This window comes from Entelurus aequoreus, linkage group LG14 (assembly GCF_033978785.1).
Source record: "Entelurus aequoreus isolate RoL-2023_Sb linkage group LG14, RoL_Eaeq_v1.1, whole genome shotgun sequence".
In the NCBI taxonomy this organism is placed as follows: Eukaryota; Metazoa; Chordata; class Actinopteri; order Syngnathiformes; family Syngnathidae; genus Entelurus; species Entelurus aequoreus.
Genome location: NC_084744.1, coordinates 17,809,435 through 17,830,697, shown reverse-complemented (window position 1 = coordinate 17,830,697; position 21,263 = coordinate 17,809,435). Strand labels below are relative to the sequence as shown.

The 21,263-nt window shown below is 40.0% G+C and overlaps 1 protein-coding gene across 1 annotated transcript in view; it reads left to right on the top strand.

The window, feature by feature from the left end:
• Positions 1-21,263, top strand: part of mospd2 (motile sperm domain containing 2) — a 24,845-nt gene extending 3,582 nt beyond the window's left edge. Inside the window, exons 4-15 of the mRNA XM_062069122.1 lie at positions 357-443; positions 2,708-2,862; positions 4,255-4,315; positions 4,396-4,434; positions 5,401-5,525; positions 5,755-5,934; positions 9,147-9,259; positions 17,925-18,018; positions 18,134-18,230; positions 18,441-18,561; positions 18,649-18,745; positions 20,832-21,263. Of these exons, the coding sequence (XP_061925106.1) occupies positions 357-443; positions 2,708-2,862; positions 4,255-4,315; positions 4,396-4,434; positions 5,401-5,525; positions 5,755-5,934; positions 9,147-9,259; positions 17,925-18,018; positions 18,134-18,230; positions 18,441-18,561; positions 18,649-18,745; positions 20,832-20,984 (1,322 nt within the window). The 3' untranslated portion in view covers positions 20,985-21,263. The remainder of the gene's footprint in view (positions 1-356; positions 444-2,707; positions 2,863-4,254; positions 4,316-4,395; positions 4,435-5,400; positions 5,526-5,754; positions 5,935-9,146; positions 9,260-17,924; positions 18,019-18,133; positions 18,231-18,440; positions 18,562-18,648; positions 18,746-20,831) is intronic.

Sequence of the window (21,263 nt, the reverse complement as noted above, 5' to 3'; positions counted from 1 at the left end):
TACTCTGGGCTAGTCTTTGATCAAGTAGATGCAATTTATCGAACAGTTATTTTAGGGGAATACTATTAGAGAGCTCTGTCACCAAAGTTAGAGGTCATTCATTTGTTGGTTATTTTACCATAAAATCTAGCACTTTCACATGGCTGGGTCACATTCTCACAATGAAGGAACCTTGTCAGACTGGTTTCTAGTTCTTTTTGTGATTAAATTTAGCTTACTCTACAAAAAATGGTGTAGCAATAATGACCGTAGAATCAGTTTTCAGCTGGTATTGTGGTTTCAAAAGGTTGTGGCGAAGTGCTTGACGCAATTCTCATTTGTGCTTGAATTATCTAATGATCTTGTTTTCCCCTCAGACCTCACTGAGAGCAGCATTCCCAAGTGGATGTTTGAGTCAGGCGCTGTCTTCCTCCATGGATATGACAAAGAAGGCAACAAGCTCTGTAAGCACATCTTTTTATGACACTCATGTAGGGATGATACTCGAAACCGGTTTTCCCGGTTGTTCGATAAGAAAAGAACCGAGTCCTCGGACTCGAATCCCTTTTTGAGAACCGGTACCCGTTATCGAGACCACTATAGTAAAGAAAAAGAGTTGGTTCTTTATTCGAATCCCTCGGAACGAATCCCATCCCGACCAGAAATGCCCCTTGAGACATCACAAGAATTTACGTCACGTAGCTCAGTCATTAGGCGCAGATAGGGAAAGCAGGAAAAACAATGGAATAATAAAGTTCAAAACAAAAGGTATAATCCAATGAATAACTTTACTGAGAGATTTGAGCAGACTACAAACACATGACGAACACTTTTACGACCAACCGGAAACATAGCAACCAGGCTAGCAACGCACCTCCTTTACGGCAGCTGTCACAACGTTCTTAAAGCAACCGCAGCACATACATATACCGTAATTTCTGGACTATAAGCCGCTACTTTTCCCCCTCGTTCTGGTCCCTGCGGCTTATACAAGGGTGCGGCTTATATACGGCCTGTTCTTCTCCGACACCGACGAAGAGGATTTCGGTGGTTTTAGTACGCAGGAGGAAGACGATGACACAATGATTAAAGACTGACTTTTCATATACCGGTAGGCTGGTTATTTTGATAACGTACAGGCGAGCACTTTGTATTACTTTGCACCGTTGTACTATTTGTACTCTGCACGAATGCTGTTCGCCATGTCAAAGATGTGAAAGTTTGATTGAATGATTGAAAGATTTATTGTTAATAAATGGGACGCTTTGCGTTCCCAAACAGTCATCTCTGTCCCGACAATCCCCTCCGTGGTAGCAGGAACCCCTATATACTACGCTAATTACACATCAAAACCCTGCGGCTTATAGTCGGGTGCGGCTTATATATGGAGCAATCTGTATTTCCCCCTAAATTTAGCTGGTGCGGCTTATAGTCAGGTGCGGCTTATAGTCCGGAAATTACGGTATATACAACATATATGACACGATCTCCCTTTTTCAACTTTTGTTTTTCTTTCCTTGTAAACGTTACAAAATCACACTGTATTTGTGTTGTCTGTCTAATTATAAATAATGCAGACGAGGCGTGTTGGCTGAGTTCTTGACGTTTACTTTCACGGGTGATGACATGCAACAACACTTTTCGGGGCTACCGCGCATGCTCGTCACTCCCGTTGCATGCTGGGTAGTGTAGTTGTTATGTTCCCTAGCTCATAGCATCACATCTTTCCCCCTATAAAGAAAGATTTTAACTCAACAAAGTGTATTTCTTTTTTTAGCTTTAACTTTTCATTTTTTAGCATTGTAACCACATTTGCAAACAACTTTTCTCTTCATAGAATTTTCTTTCAATAAAGAAATAAAGTGCAAAAATGTCAAAGCATCATAACAAACAGTTATGTCAAATAGCAGCAGAAGTGCACTTTTTGGAGAGCTGTATTATTTTCAGTTTTGTGCCCAAGGGACTGATTTTATTTAACACTATAATATTATTTATACACTTATAGTGATCACAGAGACAGGTTGTTTTTGTGTTACTGTATATGTTTGTTTTTCTGAAAAATCCCACTTAATATACTTTGGGTAACAACAGTCAATATTTATTTATTTTATTTTATTTTTTTAGGTTGGTAACAGTCAATATTTATTTATTTATTAGATTTTATTTTTTTCTTATATAATAAAAGTGAGCTTTTGTTAAACCAAATATTGTGTGTTTTTTTCCATATACAACCACCTATCTGGACTCGATAAGAGAATCAATAAGGAATCGGTTCGATAAGAGGATTCGATAATAGGCTCGAACTCGATAATTTCTTATCAAACATCATCCCTACACTCATGGTAGACTCTTTCACACAGAAATGATGCACAGTTGCCCCTTTAGAAGTATGTATCCCCTGAGCCTTGTAGATTAAACATACAGTTCTGTAACAGTGTGCGCTTTTACACAATGACACAGTATCCTGACACAGAATTGCTTTCAACACAACAGTGGGGCAAAAGTGAGTGTTGAGTGTGAAACTTCCCACTTAAGTCCTGGCATTGCTACATACCCTACACACAAGGCGCATCGCGTCCCTGCATGTTATGCATTTTAAACCTCCCCTATTCCGTGTCTGCGCCCTTTACAATTCAGGAGGGAAAAATATGTTGTTTGTAGGACTACTCTTTTATCCTGTGGGCATTCTGTTACATGCCAATAATTTGTCACCTCTCACTGTTTACAGTCTGGTTTAAAGTGAAGCTGCATGTGAAGGATGCAAAATCGGTCATAGACAAGAAGAAGTACGTGGCTTTCTGGCTGGAACGATACGTCAAGAAAGAACCCGGAATGCCTCTGACGGTTGTGTTTGACATGGCAGATTCTGGCATCGGCCATATAGTAAGTAATACTTGTTAAACAGATGTATTCGTATTAAAAAAAACATGTCTCCACAAAGTCTTACGTTATCGTCTTATTGCTGTGGGGCTCCCAGGGACTGATGCTCTTCAGTGGTTTTACTCCTTGGAGATTAAAATAACCTTTAAATCCCGCTGGTCCTTTTGAGGGGCTTTCTAATCCGTGGACTCTGTGTCACAGACGTGAGCTCCCTCCCGAAGCTCTGGAGAAAACCAATGGGTTAAACACATAGACCAACGTGAGGAAGAAGCCTACAAAAAAAACCAGCTCTGCAACATGCATATAAAGTGAGGAGTTTAGTAAATCCAAGCCTCTGCGCTGTTCAGTATGATCTCGTTAAGGCTTGTGGAGCGCGTCGCCTGCATGGCAATGAGGATTCCTGCCAATTACGGAGCCCAGTGAGGGCGTAGGGCCTGCTTCTATTGATAAACTGTTTGCATGATGATTGCAGTCAACATGAAACGCTACGCTGAACATCCATCACAGACTCCTTCTGGCGCACGGCCATAAGGATTTTCAGAGTTGATTAGTCTGCCAATTATTTTTTTAATTGATCAATTGTGCGGCCTATACAATAACAGACGATGGCGACACTTGTGAGTTTCCTAAAGGATAAAGTTTATTGTTCCGCAAAATAAATTACATTGAGTATTCTCTAACCCTATGTTATATTTGTACATATATCTCTTTGATTGGGCTCTTGTATTGGATCTTGTTACACCATGGAGGAATAATATAGTGGATGGAGAATATATACCGTAATTTCCGGACTATAAGCCGCTACTTTTTCCCCTCGTTCTGGTCCCTGCGGCTTATACAACGGTGCGGCTTATTTACGGCCTGTTCTTCTCCGACACCAATGCAGAGGATTTCGGTGGTTTTAGTACGCAGGAGGAAGACGATGACACAATGATTAAAGACTGACTTTTCATATACCGGTAGGCTGGTTATTTTGATAACGTACAGGCGAGCACTTTGTATTACTTTGCACCGTTGTATTATTTGTACTCTGCACGAATGCTGTTCGCCATGTCAAAGATGTGAAAGTTTGATTGAATGATGGAAAGATTTATTTTTAATAAATGGGACGCGTTGCGTTCCCAAACAGTCATCTCTGTCCCGACGATCCCCTCCGTGGTATCAGGAACCCCTATATACTACGGTAATTACACATCAAAACCCTGCGGCTTATAGTCGGGTGCGGCTTATATATGGAGCAATCTGAATTTCCCCCTAAATTTAGCTGGTGCGGCTTATAGTCAGGTGCGGCTTATAGTCCGGAAATTACGGTAACTGTGCAATAGTTCTGTCCATAAGCAACTTTTATGGTGTCCAACAAAATAAGTGATTTTGAACAGTGTAATTTTCTTGCAGGACATGGACTTTGTGAAGTATGTTGTAAATTGCTTCAAAGTCTATTATCCTAAATTGCTATGTAAGTAAAACTTTTGTCACTTACACAATCGTTGCTTTAACTATGAATGTAAAATTCACACATATCGTGTCTGTTTTCAGCGAAGATGATCATTGTGGAGATGCCTTGGATCATGAACGGTGAGAGCAAGTTGGCTCTAACATCTTAAAGGGAACTGCATTTTTTTGGAATTTTGCCGATCATTCACAATCCTTATATAAGATAAGAACAGATGTTTTTATTTTGTTTATGCATTCTAAGTAGTAAACAAAAGCGATCAAAAGTCCGCTTACAATGGAGCATAGGGGAGTCACTCTTTTAAACACCCAAACACCTCCGTTAAGGTTTTGTATACACACTGTAAGATATATGTAATGTAGTACCAGGTATATTTTGATAACATTAATGTATTTTATTAATTTAAAAAACGCATTACAACATTTGCTTTTTCTACAACATCACTGATTATTACTCACTGCAGACTTCATCAGAGCAAAAAAAAAACATCACTTACTGTACAAGGTCTGCTGTCATTAGGATGCTGACTGTTAGAATCTTGTTATAGTCCCGTTTTAGAGGAAGAATGACTCCTCAAGCGTAATTTTGTCTCGTTCTCACCATTTCCTGGTCTAAATGGGCCATCAACGTTTACAACTTGTCGAATTACACCATCATCCTTCTACTATCCAGGTGAGAGACATGATTTATGATCGACAATAATCTGCCACAAGCGAGGAAGCTGCTTACCACTCGATGGTGTCAATATAGGCACACAAACTTGAGATCACGGTTTGTCTGTGTTAGCGCTTATAATAACTTTATACTTGGTTAATATTCAAGTTGGGAAATGTAAATGGAGTATTGTTGGAGGTTTTTGGATGGTTATTTATTGTTTTTTATGGGTGAAATAGAGGACCTCCTATTTGCTTTGTTGTAAGTGGACTTTTATTTACGAGTTAGAATGCATTACAAAAAAATACATCCATTTTCTTATCCTTCATAATGATTGTGAACGATAGGCAACATTTAAAAAAAAAAGGTGCAGTTCCCCCTTAAGTTTCTTTTCTGATGTCTCATCTTAATGTCATTGTTTCTCTTTCGCATAGCTGCATGGAAGATTATAAAATCCTGGTTGGGACCGGAGGCCATCAGCAAGCTCAAGTTCGCATCCAGATCGGAAATCCAGTCGTTTATCGATGCAGAGTACCTTCCACCTCACATGGGTGGAATGGTACGTTGTCATTTTTCTCTGCGTACTCTGACATATTTTGTAGTCCGCCACAATTTTTGGATTTATAAAAGCAGATTGTTGTTTGTACATCTCTTGAATTTGATTTTTTTTAGGTTGAGTTAATGTGACTCATAATGTGGTCAACAAATAAATGAATGTGATAAGATTGAGTAGATTTTCAAGTCTGACCACGTCGTGCATTGATACAAGATCTCTGGGTCCATTACAGGATCCGTTTAAGTACAGCTACCCTCCTCTCCCCGACGACGACTTCCAGACGCCCATCAGCGACAACGGACCAATCGTCAGTGAGGATGAGATTGAGAGCAAGGATGGCGAGCTAGAGAGCAAAGATGGCCTTGAGTCCAGCTTTAACTCAGCAGAAGTTGTTGCCGTAAAGCCCAAAAAGGTACCTCTTCTGTTTTGTTTACAGATTGTGTAGTGTAGGTATGTTAATTTAACTTTGCGTTGCATGATTGCTGGTTTTCGCATACATTTTTTCCAAGGATGTTTGGCTTTCTGCTTTCACATACTCAAACTTCAACCGAGGAGTACAGCATGTCATCAGACTGCTCTGTGGAGAGGACTATGAATTAGGAGAATTGTTCAGGTTTGAAAGCTCCCAATGCCAGAGTGAAGGCGGCTTCTAACATGTTTTGCTTCTTTTTGTTATCTCACATGCATCCTTGTTTGAGCCAGTCAGGTGTTTGTTGGAAGGTGTTCTCCCAGGGTTGCATGGTCTTGCTTGAAAACTTCTACAACTGCTGTCCACCTACTCCCTGGTCTCACCGTGTCCTTGGAGCACTCTAGACTGCAGACCACTTTACTCATTCACTCTCTCCACTCATAGAGATCCAGCCACCAGCCTCGGAATCAATTTGGTTTCATTCGCTTGCTGTGTGCAATATAAGCCTGCATGGAATCCATGCCCGGCAGCAAGTTCATCATCATCAAACAGTCTTTTGATGTTTGCTATGGGGTTAATGCGACGCTGCGTCGACTTGGGCTTGACCCACATTTGGACTAGGCTATAGCTATAACAGAACTGCGGGACACTGAAACCATATTTACTGGAACCATAAACTCCAATTACCTTCTAATCCCCAACAAACAAGGGCCACCATTGTGGCTGCATACCACATTGGTCATGCAAAACAGATTGAGATAACCAGGGAGATATGTAGATTCGCAAGTCATTAGCCTCATTTAAAAGCTGGGTTTGTTTGTATTTAGGCTGTAAATGATGAACATGAGGTTAGCTTGATAGCTTGTAACAAAACGATTTATAGTTTGTTTTCAATGGACCTCAACCTAACAGCCTTAGGAGGAATATACATTGGTGTAAACAGTGTGTTTAGTCACTAAAGGTGAGAAGTGTAACTTTCTCTGTCAATGTAATCATTGAACAGCAGCTTGCTAGCTCTCCACCCTTCAGAAGCGTGCCAAAAGTGTGCTACATACATTCAGATAGGATGTTCTAAAAATGCCTACCATACCAAACTTACCAAACCATACAGTACTGCTTTGCGGAAACTTTATTGGCACCTTTTACCTAGGTCACCAGTTTTCTACCATGCATTGATTGGTGGACTATGATCACTCCAGATTAAGTGATCAATTTTATGACGACAGGATTCTAAAACATCGGATTGCAGTCCTGAATTGGTTTCAGCACGCTTTACTACACATAATAAACATACCATGTTGAGCCAAACTCGGTGGAAATACGTCATAGGAAGAAGAAAACACTTCATACAGGGTCCTCTCATCTGTGCTTCTTCTACACCACCCTGCCGAGAAGGGCTCTTACCTCTACCTTCTATTTCTTCTGCAAGACAAGAAGATCTTGTTGGGTTCTTGGTGACTTAATGACACCAAAGGAAGCTAATTGCCTCTCTTTCTCTTTTGAAACAAGGGCTGGAGGTGGTGAGGCAGTGTCGGATCACTGCACCCACACACGGCGTTCATTCTCTGGAAGATATCCGCAGGTGTTTTCACTGTGAGCGCATCTGCCAGATGCCGACCACTGACGCCGTCTTGGATGTCACATTTAAATTTGTCTCTACATTTTAGTGAGGAACCGACTACATTTCTGACATTTGTCTTTTTAAGTGATTACGGCTACTGGATTGTCAAGCCTGGTATTTTTGCACAATCACCTGAAGACATTTCTGTGAACCACAGCAACCATACGTCCTGTCAAACATTTTATTTTACAAGTTTTTAACCTCAAACCTCTCCTCCAAGTATGAAGTGAATTACTGTTTTAAAACAGTAGACAAAGTTGTCACAGTGAAGCACAAAATCTACCCCAAATGCCTCTGAGGCAAAGCACTAACAAACGCCCTCTGTGCCTCATGTCCAACACTATTATATTGTACCGGTCTGACGACCGCTAATCACGTAGTGACTCCTGCCTCGGGCCTTATCAAAATGTACTGTAGCAGTAAGACACTCCAATTTACCAGCATTTCAGTCTTTTTACAACTACAACCAGCAAGCATTTGAAGCACTCTAACATGGGAATGGTCATCTCCTCTTTTTAATTGTTTTTTGTAATTCATTATATTTCTGTGCATTTAAAATGTTTTTGAATGAATCGCTTTCTCGAAGTTAGTTAAACATTTCATTTCATGTTTTAAAAAATCTGTAATCAGTATTTGTATTGTCTTTACAAATAAAGCAGCACCTTGGATCAGTTTCCCAAACTTAAGGTTCAGTTAGGTCATCACATTTTACAGGGTTGCTTATTGTCAGAATAATTGTTTATTTTGTTGATCATGACAAAGGGCTTTTTGATTGAAGTGTATTATTAAATCATTTCATTAGTTATGTTAATGTTATAACAATAACAAGTTTTGGGAAAGTCCTAGATGATCCTAATACTTTTTGATTCAAATATTCTGTTTTACTTTCTAACAGTAGCATGTGATACCTTCATTTACTCATTTTACTTCCTTTTTTGTCTGTATCAAATTTGCACTTTAAAATGATGATTAATAAATGAAGATGTTCTAGCAGCTGTTTATCTGGATTTCTTCATTCTTCCACTTGCATAACAGCAATACGCTTTAGCTGGCACTAATGTCAAACTTCCCCCCTGTGAGTCACTCACTTTCCCGTCACATGCAGAGTCCGATTACTTTTGCTTCCCCATCCCCAACCACGTGAACACAACAAAAACACACGACCAGCCCACCCACCCACCTCCCATTTGCTTTTACTGTCATGGAATGAATATTTTCAAAATCAACATCATGTCATGGTCTTGCGGTTTGTCTCGGGATGCTTCAGGTCAAAGTGTATGAGGTTCATACACGTTATAATAATGATGCATGTCTTTTTTTTTTTTTTTTTCCTTAAATTTCCAAGTAACGAGGTCCATCATAGTTCTGTGTTGTCAAATCTAAACTGCTTCTCCGAATTGCTGAATAATGGTCGGGGGCCTCCACGGGGTGTTTTTTAAAATTTTTATAAGCATGAGAAATAAAAACATGTGACACTGAAACAGTTATTACACTTCATTACCTAACAGGACAGCATATGTGGAGGCCAGGAGTTAAACATTGCGACATGACAAGGTTCTTGCCTCTCTAATTAAGTGTGCTCATCTCCTTTCAGGTGAATTTCATAGAGGACCAATTGAGGGCAGAGGACAATGATAAAGCAGAGAGCCGAACCAAAGGAGCCAGGAAACCTTTGACCACGTTTAAAGGTGCCCTGTTGGACATCAGGTACTCACCACATCATCCATCAGCTTGTATTTAATGCCTGTACAGCAAGGCTTTTCAACTGGCGGCCCGGGGGTCAAATCCGGCCGGGGAATGACACCATACCGGCCACAGTGTTCAGTTCAAAGTTGGGGATACAAACAATTTTGCAGCAAGTTCCTAAAAACACTACATTGCTCCTGTTGTGTAGAGGATCTTGGACCACTGTAAACACATTGGAAATCCTTGCATTGACATAATAACCTTGCTAGCAGACAAAACAGTAGGATCCAATCTTGTGATTTGAGCAGTTATATATATTTTTTTCTGAATTTGACACCAAAATCAAATGTCTACTGTAGAGGATGCTGGTTGCCCGGAACAAACACAATAAGACTAAAAGTGAAGGGATCTGGTCCCCAAAACAATTTAATTGCAACTTCAAATCATATTACCATATCTTCTCAAAACAATGCACTCTGCTTTATGGACACCATTCTCCGATTAAAGGGGTTGTTTGAAACCTTTTACGCAGCTGCTTAGATGGCACTAACTTTCCAAGGGTTGTAAGCATTATATCCCACCCTCTTACGGCTTTAAACACGTTAACTACACTGTGTGTAACACACACACATGAGCTTTGTGTGTTGTTAGCTAATGATAGGGATTTGGCTGGATTTAGGTTGCCTATGTGTAGGTGTGCACCCGCTGAAGGCTTGTGAGTTTGTTCTAGACATCGATTTGTGATAAGAGGACTGACGAGCAATTTTTTTATTCATATAATTAGTAATTGTGAAAAATATAGACATTTCGTAAAATGTTTAAACCACTATTAGCCTCATAAGCTAGCTGGTCTTGTTATACTTTTTTTTGGTTTGGAAAAAAAATACTTTGAGCATTTTGCAAACAGCCCCTTTAATTTTTGGTGTGCCATCCCCTTTAGCTAATAAAGGTCCATTGGGCTGTTAGTTGACTGTAGTTGTATTTTAGTGTGACTGATACTATGCTGTAGACAGCTTCACCCCAGGACACAACGCCTGCGGAGAAGACATGGCGTCTGTAAAGCTGTAGTTTACAGTCTAGTTAAGGGGTTCATTTTTTAAATGTAAAACAATTCTTTGTGGTCTACATGACATGTAACGGTGGTTCTTTGGTCAAAAATGTTGCATATATTAAGTTTTGCATACCGTTTTCAAGTGGCTTTCTGACTGCCTCTTCAGGATGTGCTGTTTTGTGGGCAGCCCTATTTACGTGGCTCTACTTCGACAGTGTCTTCTCCCCGTCATCCATGTTGTAGTTTTAGCGCTTCCATGGCGAGTTTACTGAAAGATATTTTTAAATTCAAACTATACGCTAATATGTATTAGAAATGGCAACAGCGGAGGATTCATGTGCACGTACGAGCCAATCTGCCTCACCACTAGACGATAGCGAAAAAGAAGGACCTTATTGACTAACCACTATGGACTGGACTCTCAGTAATATGTTAGATCCACTGTGGACTGGACTTTCACAATATTATGTCAGACCCACTCGACATCCATTGCTTTCGGTCTCCCCTAGAGGGGGGAGGGGTGTCCTCTCCAAGGTTTCTCATAGTCATTCACATCGACGTCCCACTGGGGTGAGTTTTCCTTGCCCTTATGTAGGCTTTGTACCGAGGATGCCGTTGTGGCTTGTGCAGCCCTTTGAGACACTTGTGATTTAGGGCTATATAAATAAACATTGATTGATTGATATCATGGACGACAATGGTGGACACGCGCAAAGCACTTTGGGTACATTTTTACCATATACGGAGATATCCGCTGACGTCACAGTTAGGAAAAACGTCACCAAATGGGCAAATTCCAAACAGATTGTTATAAATATCTCTGCAATGCTTCCACGGTTTGATATAACATTTTCAGGATTTATGCAGATAAAGTAAAGTTAAAGTACCAATGATTGTCACACACACACTAGGTGTGATGAAATGTGTCCTCTGCATTTGACCCATCCCCTTGTTCACCCCCTTGGAAGTGAGGGGAGCAGTGAGCGGCAGCGGTAGCCGTGCCCGGTAATCGTTTTTGGTGATTTAACCCCCAATTCCAACCCTTGATGCTGAGTGCCAAGCAGGGAGGTAATGGGTCCCATTTTTTATAGTCTTTGGTTTGACTCGGCCGGGGTTTGAACTCACAACCTACCGATCTCAGGGCAGACACTCCACTAGGCCACTGAGCAGATCCCAAATACACAACAGCAGGTACCAATAGGTAAGAAAAGTTGGTTTTTGCATAATAGGTCTTCTTTAAAATAATGTGTGCTGTATGCAGCATGCAACAGCTGTGTGATACATTATACTACCGGTATATGCAAGGAGTACATCCATGACACTCACAAGCATGACCACAGCACACTAAGTAACCCAAGCAAATTTTAATTGTAAGGAGACCGGTCTTTTGTATAGTGCATTTTACTTTTTTAAATATTTATTATTGTAGCAGTATGGTTGTTAAAGTTAAGGATTTTGTGATTTTGTTTGTGAGAGGGCACCATAGTGACTTCTGTTGTGTGCGTGTTTTAATAGAGCAGAGCATACAGCAGCTTGTTGTTGTTGTTTTGACTTTTTTATTACATAGAAAGTTTATCCATTAACCAGTTATGTTAAAGTTAAAGTACCACTGATAGTCACACACACACTATGTGTGGTGAAATTACCCTCTGCATTTGACCCATCCCCTTGTTCCACCCCCTGGGAGGTGAGGGGAGCAGTGAGCAGCAGCGGTGGCCGCGCTCGGGAATCATTTTGGTGATTTAACCCCCAATTCCAACCCTTGATGCTGAGTGTCAAGCAGGGAGATAATGGGTCCCATTTGTTTGACAGTACCATTGTGTTAAAATTGTACAAACCTTAACTGAAATATGAACTTTTGTCGAGGCTGGAACTAGAGATGTCCGATAATATCGGGCTGCCGATATTATCGGCCGATAAATGCTTTAAAATATAATATCGGAAATTATCAGTATCGGTTCGGAAATTATCGGTATCGGTTTCAAAAAGTAAAATGTATGACTTTTTAAAACGCCGCTGTACGGAGTGGTACACGGACGTAGGGAGAAGTACAAAGCGCCAATAAACCTTAAAGGCACTGCCTTTGCGTGCCGGCCCAGTCACATAATACCTACAGCTTTTCACACACACGAGTGAATGCAAGGCATACTTGATCAACAGCCATACAGGTCAGACTGAGGGTGAACGTATAAACAACTTTAACACTGTTACAAATATGCGCCACACTGTGAACCCACACCAAACAAGAATGACAAACACATTTCGGGAGAACATTCGCACCGTAACACAACATAAACACAACAGGACAAATACCCAGAACCCCTTGCAGCACTAACTCTTCCAGGACGCTACAATATGCACCCCCCGCTACCCCCCAACCCCGCCCACCTCAACCTCCACATGCTCTCTCAGGGAGAGCATGTCCAAACTGCTGTTTTGAGGCATGTTAAAAAAAATGATGCACTTTGTGACTTCAATAATAAATATGGCAGTGCCATGTTGGCATTTTTTTCCATAACTTGAGTTGATTTATTTTGGAAAACCTTGTTACATTGTTTAATGCATCCAGCGGGGCATCACAACAAAATTAGGCACAATAATGTGTTAATTCCACGACTGTATATATCGGTATCGGTTGATATCGGAATCGGTAATTAAGAATTGGACAATATCGGAATATCGGATATCGGCAAAAAAGCCATTATCGGACATCTCGAGCTGGAACCCATTATTCATGTTTTCATTGTTTCTTATGGGCAACTACGCTTCACAATACAAACTTTTCAATTTACGAACAATGCTCAAGAACCAAATAAATTTGTAAATCGAGGTTTCACTGGATTATATTATAGGAGGGAGATCATTTGTAAATATATTTGAAATATGTTTAAATTTTACCATTAAATGTCCTATTCTTCAATTATACCGTACTATGCATTTGCCAAATAAACTCCCCCACCCACTATATGAGGAAATGTATTTCATTACTTCAATTTAGCCTACCATTGGTTAAAAAATATATTGCATGCTGGTGCTGATAAAATCAAATGCCAAGAGAGTGACGTTGCACTCAAAACAAACATGTTCAGAGATGTATATTCCCAGCACCACAAGACCCAGATTCTACCAAAAATAAATGTGCCTCTCGGTAGCCTGCGCCTACACTCCCTGTCACTCAAAGCAACACACTTTCAGGATTAATGTGCGCAGGAGAGCATGCTGAAGATAAAAAAAACAACTTTTGCACATATTGACCAAAATGTTATTTTTTACATATTGTCGCCAAACCATTATTGACATGTTTATACTTTAATAGTGCAATTGATCTGCCTGCGTGTGGGCGAGAATTACACAAGGGCCACTGATCAATTATTTATTGAGTAGTAAAAGCGTTGCAGTTGCTAATAATTAACAGAAATCAGTGAGAGGCAGCGACCAATCATCGATCGCTCTCTGTAGGCACACTACCTCAACCTTACTCCACAGCCGTGTGTTCTACTTATTGCTTAGATGTTTGAGCACCCGCAAAGTTAGTTGTCTACCTAGTAAGACATCTGACATTGGTAGTTAATTGGATTATATTCGTAGAAAGGGCCATGCGCAAGCCTGCATGAAAGCCTTTTTCTTCCTGTCATTCACACACACCAGATGCAGCTGTGACAAAGAAGGGCACTTAAAAAGAGTGTCTCAAAGGTTGGGCAAGTTGGCAAACAATAGAGGAGGAGTTCATTATGCAATTTTTAAGATAACGTTGATCAATGGAGTCATCACACCGCCAAGGTGAAATATGATTTCTATTTTAATTTTGTCTACATAGAGCCGTCATCTCTCTCTCTATATACTGTATATACCCAGGGTCGTCTTGTACTGGGGTTAATGCGTTAAGGAATTACATCTTTAAGGGGTCCTACTATGCAAAACCAACTTTTCTTACCTTTTGGTACCTTTTTTGTGTATTTGGGATCCCCATAACCTGGACCCCCTGATGCCTTATTTTAAACCCACAGTCACAAATCTTGGATTTATGTTCGACAAAGATTTTAAATTGGAGCAGCAGGTTAAGTCCGTTGTACGATCTAGTTTTTTATATCTCAGACTTTTAGGAAAAATTAAATCAGTTTTATCTTTTAACGACTTTGAGCGGGTAATCTATGCTTTTATTTCATCACGTTTGGACTATTGCAACTCCCTCTACGTTTGAATGAACCAGGCCTCAATCGCTCGATTGCAGTTAGTCCAAAATGCTGCTGCTCACCTTTTAACTGGCACTAAAAAACATGAACACATTATCCCCATTTTAGCATCCCTTCACTGGCTCCCAGTTCATTTTAGAATTCCTTTTAAAATATTGTTGTTTGTTTTTAAATCTCTTAACGGATTAGCGCCACAATATATGTCAGACCTCTTAAAAATGTACACCCCCACAAGGTCTCTGAAGTCAGCTGATCAGTTTCTTCTTGTCGTCCCAACAACCCGTTTAAAATCCAGAGGTGATAGTGCATTTTCTGCTGTGGCTCCAAAACTTTGGAACAATATCCCTCTTGCTATTCGGACGGCTCCCTCTTTAATGACTTTTAAATCACGTCTTAAAACATATTTTTACTCATTGGCTTTTAAACCGGCATGAGAGTTGTGTGATTTTAGTCTATTTTATTTTCTCTGATGTATTTTATGTATTTACTCTTTTATAGTTAAATGTTTTATCTTACTGACTCTAGTATGTATGTCTTAACTTCTGTGCAGCACTTTGTGAAACTTCTATTGTTTTTTTGAAATGTGCTATACAAATAAAGTGGATTGGATTGGATAACTCCAGAAAATTTGAATCCAAACCATGGAGGAGTGGCGGATTTATTTAAAAAATGCTTATGTCTCTTTCCAAACGTGACATTTGGAATTTGAGACAATTGTGATGTATTTTGCATTTGTTACGTCAGCAGATATCTTCATATGTAGTAGAGGTTTACCTGAAGAGCTTTGTGCGAGTCAGCTATTTTTATCCAGTTGTAGTCCATAACTTCCTTATTTTACTCTATCCTCTTGTTGTGGGGCCAGACTGGCTCGTAAATGCACATGCATGCTAAAATCCTCCGCTGTTGCCATTTTTAATAAAAAGTAGCGCATAGTTCAAATGTGTATGTGCCAGTATACTCGAGATGATAGCGCTCAAAACTACAACAAGGCTGAAGGGGTTGAGAAGCAGTCGAAAGGGGCTTAGCCTTAAAGAGGACTTCAGCACGTAAATAAGACCTGCAAATGCTCTAAATTCCCAGCATCTTGTAGAAAGTCTCCCAAGAAGAAATCTACCTGCAAAGGGGAAGCACAAGCTCTTTGTTTTCCTCCTTTTTTTTTTACTGTAGGTGTCCCAAAACTTATGTCTACATATTTGAATATTTCAAAGGTACGTATTTGTGTGAGCACACACGTTCTGCACAAAATTAACCCTCATTGACGCATGTCTAGGTCTGTTTTTCAGCGCATATCAGCTTTGATGTGAGAGATCTTGATAGCTCAAGGCTCCAAATCATGCCAATAAACACAGTGAAACGAGCCTTAAATGCAGCGATGTTTCTGAGCGGTGTTAGTTTTTAATTCAAGGCCAGGGGCAGCCCAGGAGAAAGGAGTGTGGGGAAGGGGACTGCTTTGATCGCCTGTATCTCCAAAGCTTTGCTCAGCTCCAAGACCCTCTCTTGAGCTGTAGCGAGTGCTTTACCGTGGGCAAATAACACTTCACCATGACATGAAAAAGAAGAAAATAAATACAGCAAGGCTTAAAAAGCTTCAAATGAGAATTTATTTGCTAACTTTTGTGTTCCCTGCAGAATACAGCAAGTGTTTTATGAGCATATGTGTCTGTAAGATAATGAGAATGTGGGCGTTTTGTCACAGATTTTCCCAAATGAGCACTTTCCTGTCTCGATCTGATAATTTTTGCAAGGGCCTCTACAGTGGCTACAACATTCTGAATATTAGAAAAAGGCAAAATATTAGAACAACTTTCAATGTGACAAAGTACAGTTGTACACTACTGGAAACTACAACATCATAAACATACAATAAACAGAATGAAATCAATTTGTCCCTCCTGTTAAATCAGGCAAATAGGAATAATCCATTCCAGGGTAGACTTTTATTCATCCCCCAATGGGGAAATTATGTGGTTGCAGTGCAGATTTTACATACAGCAAAGTGTAAAACGTAATAAAAACAATGAAAAAGTTTAATAATAAAAATGCAAAATGTTTCAGTAACATTTTAACATTCGTAATGGCACTATAAGTCCAAAACTAAGTCAATCACTGGTAAAAGCACAATGCAAAACCAAGAACACAAAACACAGCAGATACAGGACCATTTTTGTAACATTGGTAAATAACAAACTGCTTAGCCAGCATTATTACCACCGGTGAGTTCATTGTAAACACCAGTACAACAAGTGTTACACAGCCACAGCCCGTAATGACAATGATTTTTGATCTGGCGCCTTTAGAAACCCTGGCATTTATTTGCTTTTTAGACCGCACTCCTGACTTTGGTTAATTGAATACAGTATTTACGATATATACGGCGCCACGGATGGCCGCCATTGTTCTGTACTCTTTCGTTGTTAGTGTGTTTTTCTTTGTTTCTTGCAGAGAGCACAGTCTACCAAGTCAAATTCCAACAATGTGGGTTCAGCTCAGGGGTTGTTGGGGTTTGTGTAGCTTTTCGAAGCACTTGTGATTAAGGGCTATATGAATAAACTTTGATCGATTGATTGATGAGTGAGTTAAACATACTTGGTCAAAATACTTTTTTTCTGATGCTGATATTGTTATATGTCTTATACTTTTAATCGATTACTTGAGTTGAACTTTACTTGTACCGAAACTGGATGCTCCACTTGCACACACCCATTTTGTTGTTGTGATAACACCAGTGAGTGGGTGAAAGACACTATGCTTGTAACAATGTGGCTGTGTTGATTTAGCATAGTGGCGCTGAAATGAGCTCTGCTTTATTTATTTGTCAACACGATCTGAGTTGACCTATCCTAAACCAACAATAGCTCAGTGGGGTTTTTTTTTATGTCACAATACATTAGATGGCTTTCTGGAAGTTTATTTACCATTTTATTATGTATTATATACACTGCATTCAAAATCCAAGTGCAATATGATGTTTCTCCTTCCAAGTGCGCTGCATTTGTTCTAGCATCAAAAATACTAAAGTCGATGGGATAATTTGTAGGGCTTCCTAAACTCAAAGTGCGCATCTTGGTGCGCACTGACAGACTTACGTTGAGTGAGAATGCCGGAATCCACGCAGTTGCGAACATTTTTCACTTCAGCAGATGGGAGACTAGGGCTAAAAGTGTCCAAAAAGACCAGAAAAAAATTGCTAGATATGTCATTTGTTGAGGGGTGGGAATACTCGCTAAATATAGCGACAAAGTCGTTTAGTTGGCAACGCAGATGTCAGAGTTGTAACGACAAGCTGCATTCACAGACAGTCCTATTATAATGTGTTTATGAGTGCAGGCGAACATGTAGCAGTGGTGGTAAACGAGCTATTGAGCAGGATTTCCAATTTAGTCCATGAGGCTGCTTCACATTTTGTTACATTCAAGGTTTTTTTTTTTTTTGCTCAATACAGCCCAGCTGAAGAGCTCAGTTTTGGCTCTGGAGACACAGAGAAGAAAAGCCTCATTATCCTGAGCAACGTGACCAAAAACCCGCTGGCATTTAAGGTGAGCGCATGCTACTTGCAGATTATTCATGCTATAAAGTATTGACTTATTTTACGCCACATAGCAAGCATTCACAACAAGTGTTAGCTCTAATGGAGGTTCCTCTACATGACAGGTCCGTACCACGGCACCTGAGAAGTACAGAGTGAAGCCCAGCAGTAGCACTTGTGAACCCGGCGGCTCGATCGATATAGTGGTCTCCTTGCATGGAGGTACTTGTTTTAGTTCACTGGACATGATCAAATCCGTTGTGTTTCTAAAGTGGCTGACATTTACGTTCCCTGAACACGGGTTCTGCTTAAGTGAGGACACCTATTCCCTACTCCCTTGCTACGTCAATGCCGCATTAAACCGTAGTGTTGTTTTGAAAGACAGGCCTCCCGTGGCCTACAGTTTGCTCTAAAAGCTTTCATTTACGGCAGGTTCTCAGGCGTCCCCCCAGGATCGGTTCTTGGTGATGGCTGCTGAGATGGATAATGTAGGATCCCAAGAACTGGCTCAGTTTTGGAAAGAAGTACCAAAAGCTAGGATTATGGAGCACAGGTACAGTTACAGTACATAGCTTGTTTGTAGTGACACCGCTACAGTGGACTTCTTGGTGGTTTCATGAGAAGGTCTTTCTCCTTGCAGGTTACGCTGCCATGTGCTGGAGAGTGTTAAACCAGCAGCGAGCTCTCTAAAGGGCGGGGTGGCTGACACTGGAAACAGCCAGGACGTAAACACAGCGGTAAATTTGAAACACGTGTCTTGTGTTAAATTGCAGTTGTTCTTTTTGGACACAACATTAGGTACACCAGTAAGGGACCTTACGCATGCTATGGAATTGCAATTAATATGTTCGTGCCACACTGTCATCATTAAAAATCATAACATCATACAAGTACAAATAGAAGCATCTCTTACTAGTAAAACATATAAACAGTACACATTCAAGTTACTACTTTTAGATACTCACTGAACATCCAATAAATGCAAATGTTTCGCAATAACACTTTTGAGTCATACTGTCCTAACATTTTGTGATTTACAGTAGATGTTGCATTCCTATTACAAATAGGTCTCAGTATGATGCAAACTCTACCCACAATAATGATCTTATAAAAAGGCAGAATATTTCAGGGTCTCATTAGATTGTGCATGTGTACCTAATGTTGTAGACGATGATATGGACGTATTATTGACATTGTATTGTCATAGCGTGTTCCAAAGATAGCCCCCAATCCCCAGATTACCACTTAGTAAGTGAATGCCTCTTTTGTTTGAGGGAGCTACAAGTTTTCTTACCACCATTTTATTTTCATTTACTCTTTAGCGTAGTAGCCTGTGGACAAGCGAGGCGGCGTGACTGACTCCCCCTTCTCCAAATTACTTTCTAAATGTCTCTCTAATTGATTTTAGAGATCAATATCAGGACAGACTGGAAGCCTAATAAACTCATTAAAATGGAGTTACATAGTTGTTGCTTGTTTGTTTACACAAAAACTGACCACTCCAGTCCAGGCTGCTTTGTTTTTTCACTCTTTATGCTACACTAAATGTTTATCAGCTTTTCTAATTAACATCAAGGTTTCCCCTTAATGTATTTGAATGTGGTGCGCCACCACGGTGTTTTTATTACCACCTCTCATTGAAAATAAGAGATTTTTTTTTACTTGAAAACAAATTAAAGTAATATAATATATTGTAGCCCCCAGAAGAAATCTCACAAAGTTAGACGCAATTTTTTACTTTTATGATCTTATGATAACAAAGGTCACAATTCTGACAGGTTTTATCTCCCGTGCAAACACTTTCGTCTTGTGAGTCCGAGCTTCCCTGGACACACAACACTTCCTCATTCTCCGCCAATCACATTTCATGCACAGACGGTGTGTTTGCAAACATGTGAAAAGCTGACATCAAATCCAAACAACACGAACATTAAACATTAAAATTAGCTGGTTCTTACAGTATAAACCTATATATATAGCCTATTATTTGCGCACTATTGACAAGTGATGTACCGAAAACTTGATCACCGAAAACCGCGCTACTGAAACCGGATGCAAACAAAACGCACACCATTGTCTGGAGCATTGTCAGCATGTCTGCAATGTGGGTGTAATTATTATATATATTGCAAATATACCCATGGAAAGCCATCTACAAAATGTGCAAATATTAAGAGGACAGTGGCAGCTTTTAAAAAGAGAAAGTTCAACTAGAGCAACAGCGCCAAGCAAGTGTGACGTCATGCTCGCTGCAGCACTCTTCTTTCTTCTTTCGTCACTGCTTTAGAAGTATTGCTACAAGGAATAAGTACATTACTTTAACAACAACAAAACAATGTTTAATTTTCCTGAAAGAACTCTCCTGAAGGAATCAATAAAATACTACCTATATAAGTTAAATGGAAGTCATGTGCAAATGCGCTTCAGACATGTTTTGTATATCTTCTTAGCTGTCACACAAGCGTAAAGAGAAGTCTTATTAGGTGCAAACACTGTACTTTAACTTTTATAAAAAGTAACAAAGTGTATGGGGAGACTGCAGTTTCATCAATTCGTAGAAGTGTTGGAAAAAAGACACAAAGAGCGAAAGTTAGAAGGTTATCCTTTGTTGAACTTAAGCTACATTGCATTTCAGGAAATTGCCTGGTGGAGATTCCAGGTTTAGGTGTATAATTTTCCACAATTCTAACCTTAGGTGTGGTAGACTTTAGAGTTTCTGCTGTGTTCTTCTTTGTTCTTCATGTGCCTTAACCCTCCATCCTTCCCAGAGCTTACAGTAAGTCCAGGTTTTCCTAAATCCAATAATTTGGTTTGTCTCGCCAGCTCATGCGATTGATGGCCAGCAACTCCAGGCTGGAGCAAAACGTCAACACGTGTCTGTGGATCCAGAAGGTTCTCGTTGGCTTGGTCTTCGGTCTGGTCGTGCTAAACCTGTTCTGCATGCATTTGCTGACTACGTCACAGCAGCCATCTTGACCTGACGCCCTTTGAAGAAGAAGAAGCAGCCAACTGAGGGCACATTTGCCCCTCCCTCTTTCTCTCTGTTGCCATGGTGAGAGGAGTTAGCGCCAAATTGAGGGGTATGACACTTTTAATGACCTCACAGCATTTTTTTATGCTGATTATTATTATAACAAAATTGTATTTATTGCAAAATAACATGTAGGAAAAGTTTATTTTTGTGATCACATTGTACAATATTTTATATGACATTCTACCGCAGATATTATAATAAACTCTTGTCAGGAAAACTCA